General features: G+C 37.0%; 2 protein-coding genes across 2 annotated transcripts; one reads left to right on the top strand and one right to left on the bottom strand.

Annotated features, from left to right (window-relative positions):
• LOC103715515 lies at positions 1 to 6081 on the top strand. Its single transcript, XM_008803167.4, has 5 exons — positions 1 to 636; positions 1774 to 1877; positions 2571 to 2747; positions 3192 to 5080; positions 5644 to 6081. Exons 1-5 carry the CDS (start codon positions 467 to 469, stop codon positions 5791 to 5793), a joined length of 2490 nt encoding a protein of 829 aa, XP_008801389.3. The 5' UTR covers positions 1 to 466; the 3' UTR covers positions 5794 to 6081.
• A 2071-nt stretch (positions 6082 to 8152) lies between these two features.
• LOC103715514 (7-dehydrocholesterol reductase) lies at positions 8153 to 16668 on the bottom strand. The gene is made up of 13 exons (XM_008803166.3): positions 16504 to 16668; positions 15401 to 15623; positions 14699 to 14754; positions 13754 to 13856; positions 13597 to 13662; positions 11797 to 11910; positions 11334 to 11460; positions 10168 to 10268; positions 9938 to 10063; positions 9768 to 9832; positions 9489 to 9570; positions 9323 to 9405; positions 8153 to 8388 (listed from the first exon to the last, which is right to left on the bottom strand). Exons 1-13 carry the CDS (start codon positions 16593 to 16595, stop codon positions 8322 to 8324), a joined length of 1305 nt encoding a protein of 434 aa, XP_008801388.2. The 5' UTR covers positions 16596 to 16668; the 3' UTR covers positions 8153 to 8321.
• Positions 16669 to 17213: the final 545 nt, after the last annotated feature.

The raw sequence follows: 17213 nt of genomic DNA, 5'->3' as shown, positions 1-17213 counted from the left end.
CTTCTCCCCCTCGATGCCCACTCTCTCTCTCAGTTCCACGCCTCCACCCACCGAAGAACCAAAAAAACAAAAAAAAAAAAGAGAGATCTAAAAAGCGAGAGGTTTCTTTTCTCACCCCCTCCTCCTAGGCTCCTACTCTCCAAACCCTTGCTCTTTTGCTCCAAAATTCCCAATTTTCTTCCCAAAGTACGCCGCAAGATTTTGATCTCTTTCCCGAGGCTTCACCTTTTCTCCTTCCCCAGTTTCTTCCCACCACAGATGGCGTCCTCTGTTTCCACTCTCAACTTCTCGATCTCTTCATCTTCTCCCTTCCCTCATAAAATTACCAGGTTTTCGTCTCGAAGGTGCCTCTTTTATTAGCTTATACATGCCCTCTTCCTTCTCGTCTCTCCTTTTCCAGTGAGGAATCGTCATATAGGGCATCTAGATCTCGGCGGGGAATCAATCGAAGGAAGGAGCGAACTCCATGTCCCCAGCTCCAATCGATGCTCAATTGCCGGAGCCCCCGCTCCCACCGCGGAAGAGATTCTCGGATCTCAGGAGTGTCAGATGGCGTATCGATCTCGGGATACTGCCGAGCTCGCCCTCGGCTTCGATCGAAGATCTCCGACGCATCACGGCAGATTCTCGGAGGAGGTGAGATTGGACCCTTAAACCTCGTCTGTAAGATTTTCGACGTTTCGGTTTTTTGTGGTGAAATCCCTTTTTCCCGTTCCGTGGAGGATTGCTATGCTTTTTATGTGTGGCTACTGATTTTTCCTGTATCTTTAATCAGGTTTGATGCTCTGAAGCAAATAAAAATAAGCTTTGTGATGAGATTTTTTTTTTTCTTTTGGCATTTTTTATATTGTGCTTCTTTTTTTTTTCTTTCTTGAGATTTTGATTTTTGGAACTGTGTCAGGAGACTTCTGTTTGGATTGTTAATCTATTTTACGGAAAAATTCTGACTGTTATCTGAGGAGGGGAATGGCATACCAAATGTTTAGTTTTTATTATCATCTATGATACGCCTTTCTGTTTTCCTTGTCGTATTGGGGCTGTGAAAGACTCTTTTTTTTTTAAATTAGGAGATCTGCTACGGGCTATGCCTTCTAGGTTATACAACAAAGTATTATTTTTGTGTATCCATAGGGATTTGAGATTGTGATTACCGGTTTTGCATTCACATCTTAACCTTTTCAATGTGCCTGGTCTCTTGTGAGATGCAGATGCTTTTTTCCCCTCCACTTTACCTGCTATCTTTGATGCTGTTGATATCTCCAATTTCCTAGGTTAATTTAATGATTTTCACTGTTGCTTGCACTTGGTGCTTCAGTTTAGCAAGGATGGTGGTAAGAGAATTGGAACTTGAGCAGTACTCTTTCTGGTGTACCAAAACTTTTTTTTTATCTAGGATAGATTTTACTGCTTTCAGCAAAATTCGCTTTACATGCCTATAATCTAATCCGCAATGTTTAGCTTAATGACTTTTATTTTGTTTCGAGCAACTCTTGCCTGAGAGTTTAGGATTTATTACTATGGTCTTTTTCCAAATGGAATATTACAAACCCACCCTGGCAGTAATTTCCTTTGATCTTTATAATTGAATGCACAAACTACATTGAAGGTGTATTTGTTGTTCCTCATTGTTTGCTTTGCGGCACCGAATTAATCCTCTATTGATATGTTCTTTCTTTTTATGATCTATTGTGTACCAAAAAAAAAAAAAACCAGTTCTTTTGACTTTGCTGGATCTGCCTGATATGTATCTTATCTAATTTTCTTCCTTCACAGATATGCCAGCCTGAGGCGTCGCCTTCTAATAGATCCTCATCTCCCTAGAGAAGGAAGCAGATCTCCTGATCTTGCCATGGACAATCCTTTATCACAAAATCCAGGTACATTTATACTCTGGTTCGTGTTGCTGAAAATTTACTCCTAGACACAGATGATGCTGAATTTACTTAAGAGACTCGGCATAAACTATCTTTCCTTGGTTTTTACCCATTTTCTCTATTATCATTTGAATTAAAAAAGCTTATGGTTTATTCTGGCTCAAGCCTTTCTGGAAAAAATATTATTTTTTTTACCTTTTCACACATTTCCACATTTGTTACATATGCCTTCGAAAAGTTTGGAATGCTATTTGGGTTATCATTATTTTTCATGATGCCTATTTTTTTATGTTAAAAAAATCCCATGCTGTATTCACCATTTAAGCTCTGAAATACAGTCAAGTGCTGTTCTATAGATTTTTTTTTTTTTATTTCTATGCCATTATATCCATAACTTCAATGCTCATTAATTTTAATCACTTACATTAATTTAGCATGGATTACCATACTGTTGATGTGCTTGAAAATCTTTACTTTGTAATCATGAGAAGCTTTTCTAGATATGATGCATGCTGTTTACTCTAAAAAAGGGTTGTGGTAATACTTATGAAATTCCATAATAATGATTTTGTGTTATATATTCCAAAATAGTGCATTCATTGAACGCTTAAGATCTCATGATTGCACAATTGATCACCTGTTAATTCTGTTTTCTCAAAATTGTTGTGTTGATCTTATTGCACAAAATCATTGCAGACAGCACATGGGGCCGCTTCTTCCGAAATGCTGAATTGGAGAGAATGGCCGACCAAGATCTGTCACGGTTGTATCCAGAAGATGGTAGCTACTTTCAAACCTCTACATGCCAGTCTATGTTAAGAAGAATACTGCTATTGTGGTGTCTTCGTCATCCAGAGTACGGATATCGCCAAGGCAAGTTGACCTATCTGTGCTTTTCTTGCATAGGCATATCTAAAACAAGATCAGGAAGTGGAGGGTTAATCTTTGAATCATTCTTGATTCTTCAACTATTAGTTGTGAACCTACATATTATTTTAAACATGATGTAGTATTTTGGGCTGAATTAATGTTTATGAAAATGGTAGGTAACTTATTTTGTGTTTTTCTTTTTCTAAAGCTTTATTTTAGGATAAAATACCTCCGATAAAGGTTTATATAGCTGTCGATTTTGCATTGTATCTGAATCATTGCTATTCGAGATCTGGGTGTCATTTCATGACCTCCAGTTCAGAGTAGACACCAAATTTAAAACATAGTGAAGAAGCAAAAGTTATTAATAGGATGTATGACCTTTTCAAATTTGACCTTTCAATCTGTATGCTGAATGACAGAGACCTCTATTGTTTTTCCTTGCAGGAATGCATGAACTACTGGCTCCTCTGGTATATGTACTTCATGTTGATCTGGACCATTTGTCTCGAGTGCAAAAACTCCATGAAAACTGTTTTAAGGATGAATTCGATGGCATATCTTTCCCAGAAAGTGACCTTGTCTCCAATTATAGATTTACAAATACCACAAACTGGGACACGGTAAATGATAAAGACACTGTTTTTCAAGAAAGCACACCAGAAATTAGCTGCCTGGATGACCTTGATCCCGACACAAGGGACAAGTTTTTATTAAGTGATGCTTATGGTCCAGAAGGCGAGCTGGGTGTTGTGTTATCCGAGAGATTTATGGAACATGATGCCTATTGTTTGTTTGATGGCTTGATGAGTGGGGCCTGTGGTATGGTTGCCATGGCAGACTTTTTCTCTCCCTCTCCTGCGATTGGAGCTAGCACAGGCTTACCTCCTGTTATTGAAGCCTCATCTGCATTGTATCATTTGCTTTCCATTGTGGATTCATCTCTTCACAGTCATCTTGTTGAGATTGGTGTGGAACCTCAATACTTTGCACTCCGATGGCTGCGTGTTCTGTTTGGACGTGAATTTTCCCTTGGTGATCTCTTAGTAATTTGGGATGAACTATTTTCTTCTCCTAATAGAGCAAGCATGGATAGTGATGCTGAATATAGTTTTGAGGTCTTATGCTCTCCTCGAGGGGCATTTATTGTAGCACTGGCTGTATCATTGCTTCTTCAGCTACGATCTTCACTCTTAGCCACTGAAACTGCTACTTCTTGTCTTCAGAGGTTATTAAACTTTCCTAAGAATGTCGACATGAAGAAGCTGATAGAAAAGGCAAAGTCATTGCAAGTTCTTGCGCTTCATTCAAACATCTCATCTTCATCACAGAGAAGTTCTAACAGGAATAAGCTGATGATTAGTAGAGGTTATAGTCTTCCGACTGGTTCGGCTTCTCCCAAGACTCCACTCCACCCATTACCAGATGGCTATTGGGAAGAGAAATGGAGAGTGTTGCATAAGGCCGAACCTGTTCTCAAGGGGAGTGATAGTGACTCAGTTTTGGGTGGAACAATGAAGAAATCTTTGGTTGAGAGGCTTGGTTTAGCTAGGACAGAATCAGATCCTTCTCCAACAAAGCCTAGGAGTGGGAAGAAGGATTATCAGTCTTCTGTTAGGCATAGGCTCTTGGATGATTTGTCTCGAGAAATGAATTCGGAGGCAGATCGTGATAAGTTGGAGTGTGAAGAGATTCCTGGTAGTTCAAATAACAAGGAGTCTCTTACTGTGGGGGTAGATGCGGGTAAGGATTTTCCTGTTGAACGGGCTGATCAAAATATTTTAGGAAGGACCTCAGATTGTATGACTGAAGAGGCATGTTTGAGTGGAGAGAATTCAGTCTTTTCCACAGCTACCAGTTCTCATAGCATGGACAATGATCATGACAATGACTCAGAAAAAAGTAGTGTTACCTCAAATTCATTTGTCAGTGATAATGATGATGAAACAATTCATGGAGAGGATTGCCAGAGTTGCAGTGATTATAATCAACCAGTTCGGGACTCTGAAACCACTTCTCCTACCACCATTAAGCCTGAAACAGATGTATCCTTGAAACAGGTACCAGTTTCAAAGGAACGAAAACCGCTCTCTGGTAAATTTCAGTGGTTTTGGAAGTTCAGTAGAGGTTCTAGTGAAGGGAATGTTGAAAGGGGAGGAACTGAGGATTCACAAAGATCCCCTGGTGCTGGAAATATAAATAAGGATATTTCTGGCGCTTCAGTTTTTGATGGGTGCTATAATTCTTGTGAAATTAGTAGGAAGATGGATCTGGGAGACAATAAAATGATGGACACTTTGAAAAATCTTGGGCAATCCATGCTCGAGAATATTCAGGTAGTGCATGTGTAATTAGTCTTGTAGTAATTTGCTTTTTCCCTGCACTTCTATCTACACTTTTATGTATCTGAGTTTTGCTTCTAGTACTTAATGTATTTTTCCAAAAATTGACTGTATAAGCTTGCAATTTATTGGTGCTGATATATGGTCAGAGTCTTGTTTTTGTGAAAATAGCATAGTACAAATTCTGACTGCCAATATCATCTCTCTCCATCAGATTATGTAGAACTTTGACTCAGCATTCACAGTTTCTAAATTTGAAAGACATCTGTTTTTTTTTTTTCCGCTAAACATATTGTTAAACTTTTTGTGTGTGCTGGGGGGTGGGGGCGTGAGATAATGATAATTGACCAATAACATGACTGCAATGTGCATGCATCTCAACAATGGCAGTTTTAGGAATCGCCCTTGATTCTGTTGTCCTCAGCAAGCATGATGAATTGCTTTGCTCTCCTCTTAGTCTGTACGTAGCATTCTTCCAAAGTATCGGATGTATGTTGAATGTTGATTGAGATCCTGCTTATTGAATTTATTATAATCATGATCATTGGGTTGTTCAGGTGATCGAATCAGTCTTCCAGCAAGATCGGGGTCAGTCTGGTTCACTGGAAAACTTATCAAACAACATTCTTTGTGGCAAAGGGCAAGTTACGGCGTTGGCAGCTCTCGAGGAGCTTCGGAAGATAAGCAACATATTATGCGAGATGTGAGGCAAGCTGTTAGATATGTATACAAGATGTAAGTACAATTCTTGCATGGTAATAAAAGTTTGGTCTCTAGGCCTTTTTTTCCGCCATCCTCTTTACATCGTTTGCGATGTATATACCAGCACCATTCATAAGGAAGAGCTGATAGTCAAACTATCATCCGGTGAGATCTTCCCTTTAGTTGGTGAACAAGTAGGGAGCAGTTATATCAGTATTAGGCTGCTGTTTCGTGATTGAATGTTTACTATCATTTCAAGAATAAATTAACCAATAGATTCGCATACTCGCAAATCTTCAAAGTGGTTTGGTTTTATGAACGTGTGACCCTTTTTCTTTATTTTTAGCTTTAAATAGTCTATCTAGTTAGTAGTTCAAATATTGGTAAATTGGAAGAGGGAGCTCGGAGAGCAGAGTGCCTAAGAGCATCAGTAGGTGAATCTCTCTTCATCTTCCTCTTCTGATTGAAGTTAAATGGCATTTTTTTCATCCGACATTATATTTGTATCTCTTTAATCTGTATGATGCCAGGTTATTGTCGATAATACCTTAGCTCTTGAATCTGATGTTAATGGTAAGTCTTAATGCATCCAGGTATGTTCATTTTTTCCATGAGAAATGCAACCGCATATGGCCAGGAATAATCAGAGGGGATATAGGTCTAAGCAAACACTTCTAGAACGACACTCAATGCCACTTTTAGATTAAGACAAGGGTGCTGACAAAAATTCTAGAAAGCAGAGAGACACTGGCAGTTAATTTGCAATAAATGAGCTAACCCTTGTTTTTTTTTTCATATTCTTGTGGTATATGTTCTTTAATGATGCAGTTCAATGTGGATTAATAGTTCAAAAAATCCAGCTGAATATAAAAATATTTCAAATGTGAACAAATTCCAGAACAGAAAGAATTGAACGAACGAATTAAGGTGTACATAATTCAATTACAATTGGCATTTATATTACAAGTGCTTTTGTCATACCTTTTAACTGCGAATTTGGCTGGGCCCTTGTCGATCATGCTGTAATGATTTGCTCCTGCCATACTGGAGCCAATTCGGCCAGCCTATCCTGCCTCATGTGGGGCTTTCAGTGTGATGAGCCGAAGAAGTGCAGCTACTTATCAACGTCTGCCGCAGTCGATTATGGTGGTGGCCACCAGCATCCAACCAATCCTTTTTCTTGGCCTGGGCACTTCGATGAAGGAAGGTGACGGTCGACGTCGTAGCGACATCCACGCTCGTTTCTGATGTGGTGTTGATGTGGGACTGGATTGATGGCCCAAGCTCCCTGTCAATCGCACTATATTTCAATGAATAGAACCAATCTCTTTCTGCCACGTCGGACTGGAATTTTTTAATATTTTTGAATTAAAGAAAACTTTTGAGGTACATAAATGATGGTTACCTTGTCCAGATTTTTCTAATTACATCCTGATGACGTTTTCTTTTTTTTCAGTTTGGAGAATACTTGAAATAAATATGAAAAATAGATATAAAAATTAAGGATAACATGTTTTCTTTTTCAGAGAATAACATCAGACGCAGTCGAGGTAGGTATATTAGATTCTTGAAGCTCCCCATAATCACTGGAATTTTGTTTATTATTTTTTTTTTCCTCCAGTTGGGATAAGGTATGATGGTTGTACAGTCTTTAACAGATTTGCTGAACTACAACCTAGTGTTAGTGATGGGGCCCAATTGCTATTTGTACCATGACCGCTCAAAATCCGACCACTCTCGCAAACTACTTTGTAGTTTGGACGATGCCCCGTAGGCCGTGGCTTCCATCATGAAATCTTCCTAAAATTTTTAAAAGACCTGTACCAATAGATTAAAAAAAAACTATTTTGTCAACATCTAAGTTTAGCTAAAGCGGCATTGAAGATAGAATCGAGAATTTAAGTTCCATCATATCCGTTAACTGGTGGTTGGCCGAGACGAAGACGAATCAGGATCTCGATTTATCATAGCCGGTGAAGAAATTTGGATAGCCAAGCTTTTCCCGGATATCCAGGATCTCGGCCAATATTTTTTGACCCACGTATATCGAAGACAGAATCTGGACCGTATAATGTAAATCCAAGGTTAAAAACTATATTTAAAGATTAATTTCAAGATTTTATTAATTAAACCTATTTCTGAAATAAAAAATTGAAAAAATATCGGCCAACATAAATATACAATGTTGGCCAATGATTCAGACTCTATCCATTTATACCTGCCCCCCCCCCCCAATGCTGATATGAAAAAACTGAGATCCCATCATAGATGGAGGATATACAATCCTTGCATCCATAGAATCAACTGGAGGGCACCATAATACATCAACCGATAGAGGGAATATGATCAAGCAAACAAAAAAAATGAAAAGCAGCGAAAAATTTCCAAGATGTCTTTTAGCTTGATAACTAGAGGGTCATTTGCACATCATACATAATTTATGAAATTTCACAACGTACAACATGATGTTACATGAGTGAAGCAGCTAGCAAAGCATTCCTCCATGGGGCACAAGCAGATCAACAGACAAACTCTAATAGATCCCAGGTATAATCCTGCAAGGCACCTTATCACAGTACATCTTCCAGTATTTCCCATACCTGTCAGAATACATCGATGCAGTTCAGGGTAAGAATGATATGCCAAAAGCGCGAAGCATGAGCCCTCTCTATATATATATGCATAAACATATCTTGACAGGGAAGTTAGGCATTTTAATTGTGTTCCCTCAAAGAGCCAAGAGAAACTACAAAATCCGCAACATGGAAGGCTGTAGCAGGAACCAATGAGGGCTATCAGCTTGCCGTGCAGGTGAGTTAATATCTTATCATGGATATTTGTTCTGACCTCCAAGTTATAACGGCAGAAATAGGTGCAATGCAATAATCATACATCTATGTCAACAGTGACATAGTTTTCTCAAATGATACTAAAGGAAGCAAATTAACACCAAACTACATATATATGCACAGAATTCTATTAATTTCTACAGCGTCAAAACATCAGCCTTCAGTAGCTGCAATCAGGCAGAATAGATGTTTTCCAACATATCCAGAAGTTCAAAGAAGTTAGGCAGAGGAAATTCAGAAGAAAAATTAAAACACATAAATTTGTCATTGGCAAGATAGCCAATTTTCTATTCCCTTTAAGGGATAAAAGAGCACAGCAAGAATTCATGGATCAAGAAGAGTACAGCAATGATGGCAACAAAAGATCAATGCAACACGTCAGTGAAAGATGAAAGTAGCACTAATAAAAATACTCCTATAAGAAGGGCCAGCAAAATTTTAAAATGATCCCAAAATCTAGGAATGAAATCAATCATATAGCATGCAGTAAATGAGATAGAAACTAGTATCTACTACCTAAACATTGAATCTGCACGCATGCACGCTCAACACACACAATGCGCACATAGAAAACATGTTTTGTCTTATTCTCAATAAAAGATACCAAGAATACTGAATAAAATAAATGATAAACTGTGATTACCAAAAAAGAGAGTCATTTATTAATTAGTTTCTGCTTGCTTACTTGGAGGAACACCGGTCATCATCTCTTTTTGCTCGGTCAAAAAGGAGAATAGTCAGAAACAACACATAGAAGTAAGGCAGGAACTGGAAGAATAACAAAGATATCAGAAATATCCTAAAGAAGTTCATCTTGAAAAAAATTGATAACCATATCGAAAGATGCTCACATGATTGAAAAGAGCAGGCACAGTCCAGCAAAATGCAGCTAATATCTCGGGCACATAGTGGAAGTGACGAGACAAACCCCACCTACCCAAATCTTGAAATCAGTAAAGCTCATGCTAGACATCTCCAAATTTATCAAACCAAACATGATATAACAATGTAATTGATAAATACACTTTAAAAGGTAGATGATGGACCATATTGAATGTTAAATTTTGAAGCTTAATAAAATATCAAATTTAAAATGCTAATATATCAGAAGTAGAGCCCAAATAAATTACCAGCCAGAAGTCAAAAGAAGGCTGGTTTTTGTTTCCCCACTTGTGGTCCGATAGGATGCTACAATCTGACAAAATTCAGCACATGAAAAGTTAGAACGTCACCACTGTATATTGGCAAAAAGATGCAAGATAACTTTGGTTGAAAACTGAATCAGGCACAGGATGGAAACCTTCGATGGAGCTTTTCCCCAAACCAAACATCTCCCATTTGTTCTGCGGAATTCTTGTCTTTGTCTATCACAGTCATAATTGATGTATATGCACAGAAGTCCAGCCACAAGTATAAAGAGTGCAAGCTGCAATATAAAGGAGTCCATTAGCTAAAAAAATTCCAAGAGAAAGGAAGATATCTTTCTATCAACACTAGTAATGCAACTGTGAAAAAGGAAGTAGAATTTACCTGCGTACCCAGATTTACAGGGTGGTTAACCAGGTACATCCCAGGGGAAGTATAGACTGATGGAACCCATACCAAGCATCCCCAGCAAATATAGAATCCAGCTGGCAAAAGTGAAAGAAAAACATCAATTTAGCAAGCCACCATTTGAATTAAGAAATCAAAAGGCAAAAATAAAATACATAGGAAAAAAGATGATTCTTGAAACCCAGTTCATAGTATGATGCTACTACTGCTACCCGAGCACTTGATAGTTTCAAACTTAGGAAGTGCTGAAACTTTTATATACTCGGCTGTGGCATGGTTTCAGAATCCATAAATGGAGTGCCGAATAAACAATATATGCTATAATTGAGTCCAAAGATAGAGGCCAGCAATTGTTAGTCGGTCATGTTACATAAATTTCATCATGTAAGTTCTCTTTGGATTCGACATACTTCTCAATGAGCTGGTTCAACTTTTAGTATTTTCCCAGTGGGAGAAACAGTTCATCAAGTTTACTGGGCTATCTAATGCTTCAGATGATATTACCTTAATAATGTACCAAAAATTGTTTTTCTCAATCAGACTAATCAGTTACTAATTTCCTACAATGAATTCTATTTGAACAACAAAATTCATTGAAATGAAAGCCAATTTCAAGCATACTGACATGAACACAAATGCAATTTCAGTTTCAATATACGATGAGATGGATCGTCACTTAGCAATCCACAATTTTCAAGCTATGCCAGAAGAAATTCCACTCATGATTTCATGGAATCAGGCAGATGACATCTTTACAGGAGTTTGGAAGCTTGTTCTGAGTTCAGCTTATGTAAGTACAATCTAACGATCAATTATGCAATCATATAGTGCATCATTCGCTGATCTTTCTTCGTGTATCAAATTTGCTTAGATCTAGTGAAAAATTATCAAATAAGATTTCCTAGCCATAGTTATTACGTTTCTATAATTACATCCTTGGTTTGGAGAGGCTATAGAAATTAAATTCTGGATCATCTTCACATGGCTAATGCTGTTATGGTTCATTGTTATGACACAAAGATTATCCATTCGTTAATAAGTTCTACTGCTCGTGGCATGAAATATATGTACACAGTACAGGGATGATGGAAAAAAGAAGCCAGGGTCAAGCATTACATGTTTAACCCAAAAAAAATTGCTACCTCTATCATGAGCAATATCCATAGTGGACCAATATCCAGCTTCCCACCAAAAAAACTTGGTAATATACACCAGCATCAATACAGTATTTACGAGCATTGAATCAGCCACTCGGCCATTTTCTTCATACTGCAGTATCAAAGTAATTAGTGGAAAGATGGCATAATAAAATGGTTATAGAGTAAGTAATATCATCCTCTAAATAAACCCCTAAAAAAAAATTTACTAAGAATAAAAGCATACAACTTTAAGAGCACTTGGCTGTGGGACAACAGATAAGATAAAGATTAAAGACTTTGGATTTCCAGAAAGACATACAGTTGAGTAGTATGACTCTTATGAAACTTGTAGATAGATTTTATACGGTGAAATTTAGAAGCTATATTAAAAGAATGAAAGACTATAACAAGTAAAAAATCAAGCTGCAATTTACCAAGTAGAAAATAGCAAAAAAGCAAAACTAACCTGTTTGATGCAATAAGTCACAGCAAGAACAGCCCAGGACATCATACCAAATCGGCAGTTTGTGAACACTTTGATATCAAAATTTTTACCAATACGAGGATACAATTCCATTCCCTGCATGAGGCAAGTTATAGTAAAGCAACTGACTAAACAAGAAGCTATGTAGATTGAACTTGTTGCATATAATATAAATATTGTGAAAAATGCCTAACCTCAAATACATAATTAAACTGGATTTCCTTTCGTTTAATAGGCTCTTAGAGGGCATTACCAGCAGGATTCTCTAGTAGGCACCTGATATCCCTAGCAGATAAAAGCAAGCTAGAACTGCACTAGATGACCATTGCAGAAAAGTTGGAAACTAGGATGCCTCACATACATGCATGGTTGTGTCTTATCAATAAGTACACTAGAAGCCTCTAAAAAAAGGAAAAGATATATTCTATGATTTACTGAAAATATTGATACTCATCAAAAAAACAAAAAACTTGGATACAACATGTCCCCAACAAGTCTCATTCATCGGGACTCACGCTTATTATAAATATCTAATAAGAAAATTTGAATGGATAATTCATAAAATATTGGCCTTCAGTTTCTATATCTTCTCAGTATATTTTTCTCCATTGGTTGACTTAATCTGAGAATTCCTTTCCTCTTTTACTGTATTTTAATAAATAAAATAGTGAGCTGATAATTCTAATTAAGTTCATTTGTCCAATATGAAAGCTCGGGGATATATATATATATATATATATATATATATATATATATATATATATATATTCAAATATATATGCCCTTATCAGACCTTTTGGGGAAAATAAATTAAAAAAATGAAGAAGAAGGATGACCATCCGAAATGCTGTTGGGGAAGTCATCCAGAGGAAGAGAGAGATGGGAACTAAAACCATTTCATGCCATTTGATTTTTGGTAAATGATGATGAAAGCTCAGGGGGATGGAGAAAAGATACCTTTGGAGGATTAGTTAGAAGTACTGAGAAACATAATTGAAGGAGGACCTCCATTTAAGCAGGAAGATAATCTCAAAACACTTCTTCTTATAACATAAGAGGGTCAACAGAAAAGAAACCAAGTATAAAAGAAATTATTGGCTGAAAGTAAAGATATTGTGCATTACTCCCCTTGTCTTGTGTGTGGAAAGGGTGCAAGATCCACCTGCATTATAATCAACTAGATCGCAATACTTGGGAATGCATTACCTGAGACTCAAATCCAAAATCTCTAGTTGCTAAGCAGAGGGGTATAACCACTGGATAAACATTAGTTCATAAGATATTGTGCATGCTTCAGACAACTTTTGACCCTCATCTTTTTGACTTTCATTGTCCTATAACATGATCGTTCCTTGTGCCTCACATGAGAAGAAGTTTGTCCTTGAAGCCACATTTTATCGAGAATGAATACTCGGCAATTTACCCCATTGTCTAACAGACCAGATATACCCATGGTTTTCCCAAGGTTTTTGCATGTCAACTGATGTGCCTTATATTGCTCTAAATTCCAGAGGACCGTGGGAAGATTTAAGATGGAATAAAGCTTGCACTTATCTTTAATATCTTTTTTAGAAATATTTCGCAAGATTACATCATTAAATTGAACGAGAGGTTGTTTTTATCAACATGTATCCTGATAATAAAATCATCTCAAATTATTCTGAAAGTCAATCAGTGAACTAAGTTAAAGCTATAAGCTAATTTTTCGAATCTAGATCCTGAAGAAGTGTAAAGGTCGGGCTTAATAAAATATGCAATTGACAAACTGCTTGCAAAGCTCACCCAGTAGAAGTCAATTATCACATTCCCGGATGATCCAGAATCAGATGAAGATGGTGCCAAGTGACCCTTAAAAATAAAATATACAGCAACTTATGAGCAAGAATAAAATATTTATGATGATGAATAGACACTAATATGTTAAAACTGAGAAGCTCACTTTTATGTATAAGAAAATGCAAAAGACAAAGCTTCCCACAACAAGTGCTGCATAAATTTCTCCCAGATGGTCATAAACGATTGCAGGGTCAAAAATTCCAAACCTACATAGTGGAGAGGTTGAAGAATGTGTTAGAATGAGATGAGTGCAAAAAGTATAACGAAACCTTCACCAATCAGGAGATCACACAGTAATAGTATGCGCACATAAACAAAACAAAGGTATAAACAACCATCCAATTTCTCTGTTAACATATCATTCAATTTCCTAATTATCATTTGCATATCCTGGTCAAACCTAGAAGAACAGAGAAAAACTGGAACCAACATGCTTTTTTTTTACATTTCATATAATTAATTTATCATTTTGAAAATAGAAACTAAGCAGTAGTATCGTTAGTTTATATCAGAAAGAAAACAAGATTGTTATATGACACATCACAGCCTTATAATATAGACAACTGGTGATGGAGAAGCATGAGACAAATTTGATGCTCAAGCAGACATCTTCAGATAATTGGAAGTCATCGTTGTCTAAGTTTCTTAAATTTAGATTATAACTAATTAATAGAATCAAAGTAGAATTCTTCACCAAATGATCAGCTAGAACTTCTGAGAAAGAGGTCACTAGCTATTTCCTAGCATTGACCATTCATGGCAAATATATATGATCATCCAGCATTTTGTTTGCAAACAAAAACAGCATTAATACAATAATTTAATTAAAACCTCATCTCACATCATTGCGAAAAAAACCCTGAAAAACTGGCACAATTGCATGTATGAGTATATCCTACTTCATAAACAATTTAGAATCCTGATTATCTACATGAGACACAACATATAGTAACCAAAAGATGAAACCAAGAAAAGAAACCTCGTTATTTATATAAGGTCTACACATTTAAATGTTCTAGTATATAAAAAAAATAAGAATGACTCTTACCACCAAAGGCTGAGATAAGTAATTAAAGTCACCGCATAAGCTTGCAAACCATTTGCCTGTAGAAAACATGAGCATAAATGGTTACTGCATTTCTATACCTTGAAATGCCCAGCGCAAGGTCATAAAGCTAAAAACAGAAATAGGCCATTGGACCGGACATTCTCCCTCCTCCTAAATAATGCTCATTTGTTGGCAGCATAAAGTAGGAGTCAAGACTGGTGGGCCTTCGTGATAATTTTGCTATTTCTCTTTCTGTGTTTTCTTGATGTTTATTGCATATTACTTCCTCTGCTTCTTTTTATCAGTGAGCTCATTTAATTTGTAAAAGACAAAGCTTTTATAGAAAATGCAGATCATCAAAGTCGCTACAACCAGTGCAATCATCTATTGACTTGCTCCCAACACAAAAAAAGGGGGGATAACTAAGACAATCTGGTTCTTGTAATATAAAGAGCCATGTAAAGTTCGTGCCGTACAGTTTAGACTAGACAACCTTGTACCTGAATAATTTTATGCCTAAAGCTGATTGTTATAAGTTATAACACATGTATAATAGCAATTCTTGATCCTAATAAAGATATGTTTGAGGATCGATATATCTTAATTCACTTTAGAATCATCTCTCCTATCAGGGTTGTACAATAGCGAAGCATGTAAGTTGTTTCAGTGGTCATTCTTGAGGTAATTTACACAGATTCAAACCTTGTAGATAGGTATGTGGCCTGATGGGGAAACTGGACCCTCAACCCTTTTCCCAGGCAGTGCAAGCTGAAGAAAAGCCTCAAATGCACCAAAGCAGGCAATGATTTTCCATGCGAGAGCGGATGGTGTTGGCCAGATATTCTTAAAGCCCTTAAGTCCATGTTGTCTGAGATACTCATAAGTTTGCAACACGGAGCCATCAGCATGAACCATTGTATACCATCTGCATAACAAAATAAAAGTGCTTGATGCCATAAAATGTTGCATATAGAATGATTATTATGGAGAGCTTTCAAGAAAAAAACAGGTGGAAAGACATATACACACACATATACCTATATATGTATATATAACCAAAAAATACATGCAACAAAAAAAAAAAAGAATAAGAACTGGCACATTAGGGTAGCCTGCGAACCAAAATAATCAAGATCGAGCCTTTAGTAGTTTACTGCTGCTATTCTTGGCATACATGAACGGCAATGTAAAATAAATAAACTCTTCCCACCAATGGTACATAAAGATCAACAAGAAACTGGCTAGAATAAACTAACTATATTCATGATTTTTTTTTTTTAAAAAAAAGTGAAGAATTGTATGATCTAAAGACAGTTTCCAGTCATTCCAAATATTTTTTTTTTAAAAAAAAGGAAATCTCGGATCACCAACCAATTCAGCTTTTCTGTAAAAAAAAACATAGTAAAAAAATAAAGAAACGAAAAGTGATAGGTTTTTCCTAAAAAGCAAAAAAAAAGAAGAGAAAAACAAAAACAAAAACAAAAGGCGCGCTCCTAAGAGAAACTAGTACATGATCTCTTGGCATTCCCCAGAAAAACCTACAGCAAACTGAAGAAAAGAAAGATTCTTGGTACCAAAAAATCAGCAAAAACGGCCTGATTTAAAAAAAAACAAAGTCAGTTTCTAGGCATCCAACTGAACCTTTCATTCCCCAAGGATCTGAGGAAAAGATGAAGAAGCGCAAGATCCAGGTCAAAAGATCAGCAGAAAGAAGCGCGATTCGGAGAAAAACTAGGAGCCGATCTCCTAACACTGGGATCGCTCTTTAGGGATTTAGAAAAAGAGGAGAGGAGTTGAGAGCTCACAGTAGGATGACGAAGGGAGGGCAGAGGGTGAGAAGCGAGATCATGGAAGTGTAGGTGACCATCGCCGAGTGGACAATCTTCGATTCCCCCATCGTCGCTCCGCCCCGTTCTCGACCGCCTCCTCGACCCGTGGAAGTGAAGTGGGGTTTCGGCCTCCGCGGAAACCGAAGGGTATAGATATTTCGAATGCCCTCGGGGAGCCCGTACCTTCCCAAAATACCCCTCTGCTCCGACCTAATGACAAATCAAAGGTCGAGCGGCTTATTTCAAAAATCGTACACGAGCCAACTATCACGAGCGGCCACGTTCTTTGGCACGTGCACGATAACACGTGCTAATAATATTTCAAATGTGACTCTGTCTTTCTAAAACAATATTATTAAAAAATAAATTATAAAAATTTCTCCAAAATTAGGGATAAATTATATTTCCTCGTATAAAAAAACTACCCTTAAGGCTAAAGTTTCAATTACGGACTTGCAAAATTATAAGCTATAAGCTGAGCATAGCTTCGAAGTGGATCAACCTGAATCTCATGGGAAGAAAAAAAACCGCTGAGATCTTCTTTGCTCTCGATAGAATTTCGGCTGGCCCACTTTAAAGCTATTTTTAGATATTTTATGAATATAGGCCTAACCCAATATATAATTCTATAATCTTATTTGTTGTATTTATTCAATCCACGAATTCTAAAAAAAAATTAGTCTAAT

The sequence above is a fragment of the Phoenix dactylifera genome, chromosome 7, assembly GCF_009389715.1.
Source record: "Phoenix dactylifera cultivar Barhee BC4 chromosome 7, palm_55x_up_171113_PBpolish2nd_filt_p, whole genome shotgun sequence".
In the NCBI taxonomy this organism is placed as follows: domain Eukaryota; kingdom Viridiplantae; phylum Streptophyta; class Magnoliopsida; order Arecales; family Arecaceae; genus Phoenix; species Phoenix dactylifera.
The sequence above is the reverse complement of the archived record's forward strand: the minus strand, read 5'-3'. Positions and strand labels throughout refer to the sequence as shown.

Excerpts from the sequence above, each read along its gene's own strand:
- LOC103715515 (XM_008803167.4), top strand. The coding sequence starts at position 467 with ATGTCCCCAGCTCCAATCGATGCTCAATTGCCGGAGCCCCCGCTCCCA. Across the intron at positions 2,748-3,191 it reads AGAGTACGGATATCGCCAAG|GAATGCATGAACTACTGGCT; the intron begins GCAAGTTGACCT and ends TTTTCCTTGCAG. Across the intron at positions 5,081-5,643 it reads CCATGCTCGAGAATATTCAG|GTGATCGAATCAGTCTTCCA; the intron begins GTAGTGCATGTG and ends TGGGTTGTTCAG.
- LOC103715514 (XM_008803166.3), bottom strand. The coding sequence starts at position 16,595 with ATGGGGGAATCGAAGATTGTCCACTCGGCGATGGTCACCTACACTTCC. Across the intron at positions 14,755-15,400 it reads GCCACATACCTATCTACAAG|GCAAATGGTTTGCAAGCTTA; the intron begins GTTTGAATCTGT and ends TGTTTTCTACAG. Across the intron at positions 10,064-10,167 it reads CTGTAAATCTGGGTACGCAG|CTTGCACTCTTTATACTTGT; the intron begins GTAAATTCTACT and ends TTTATATTGCAG.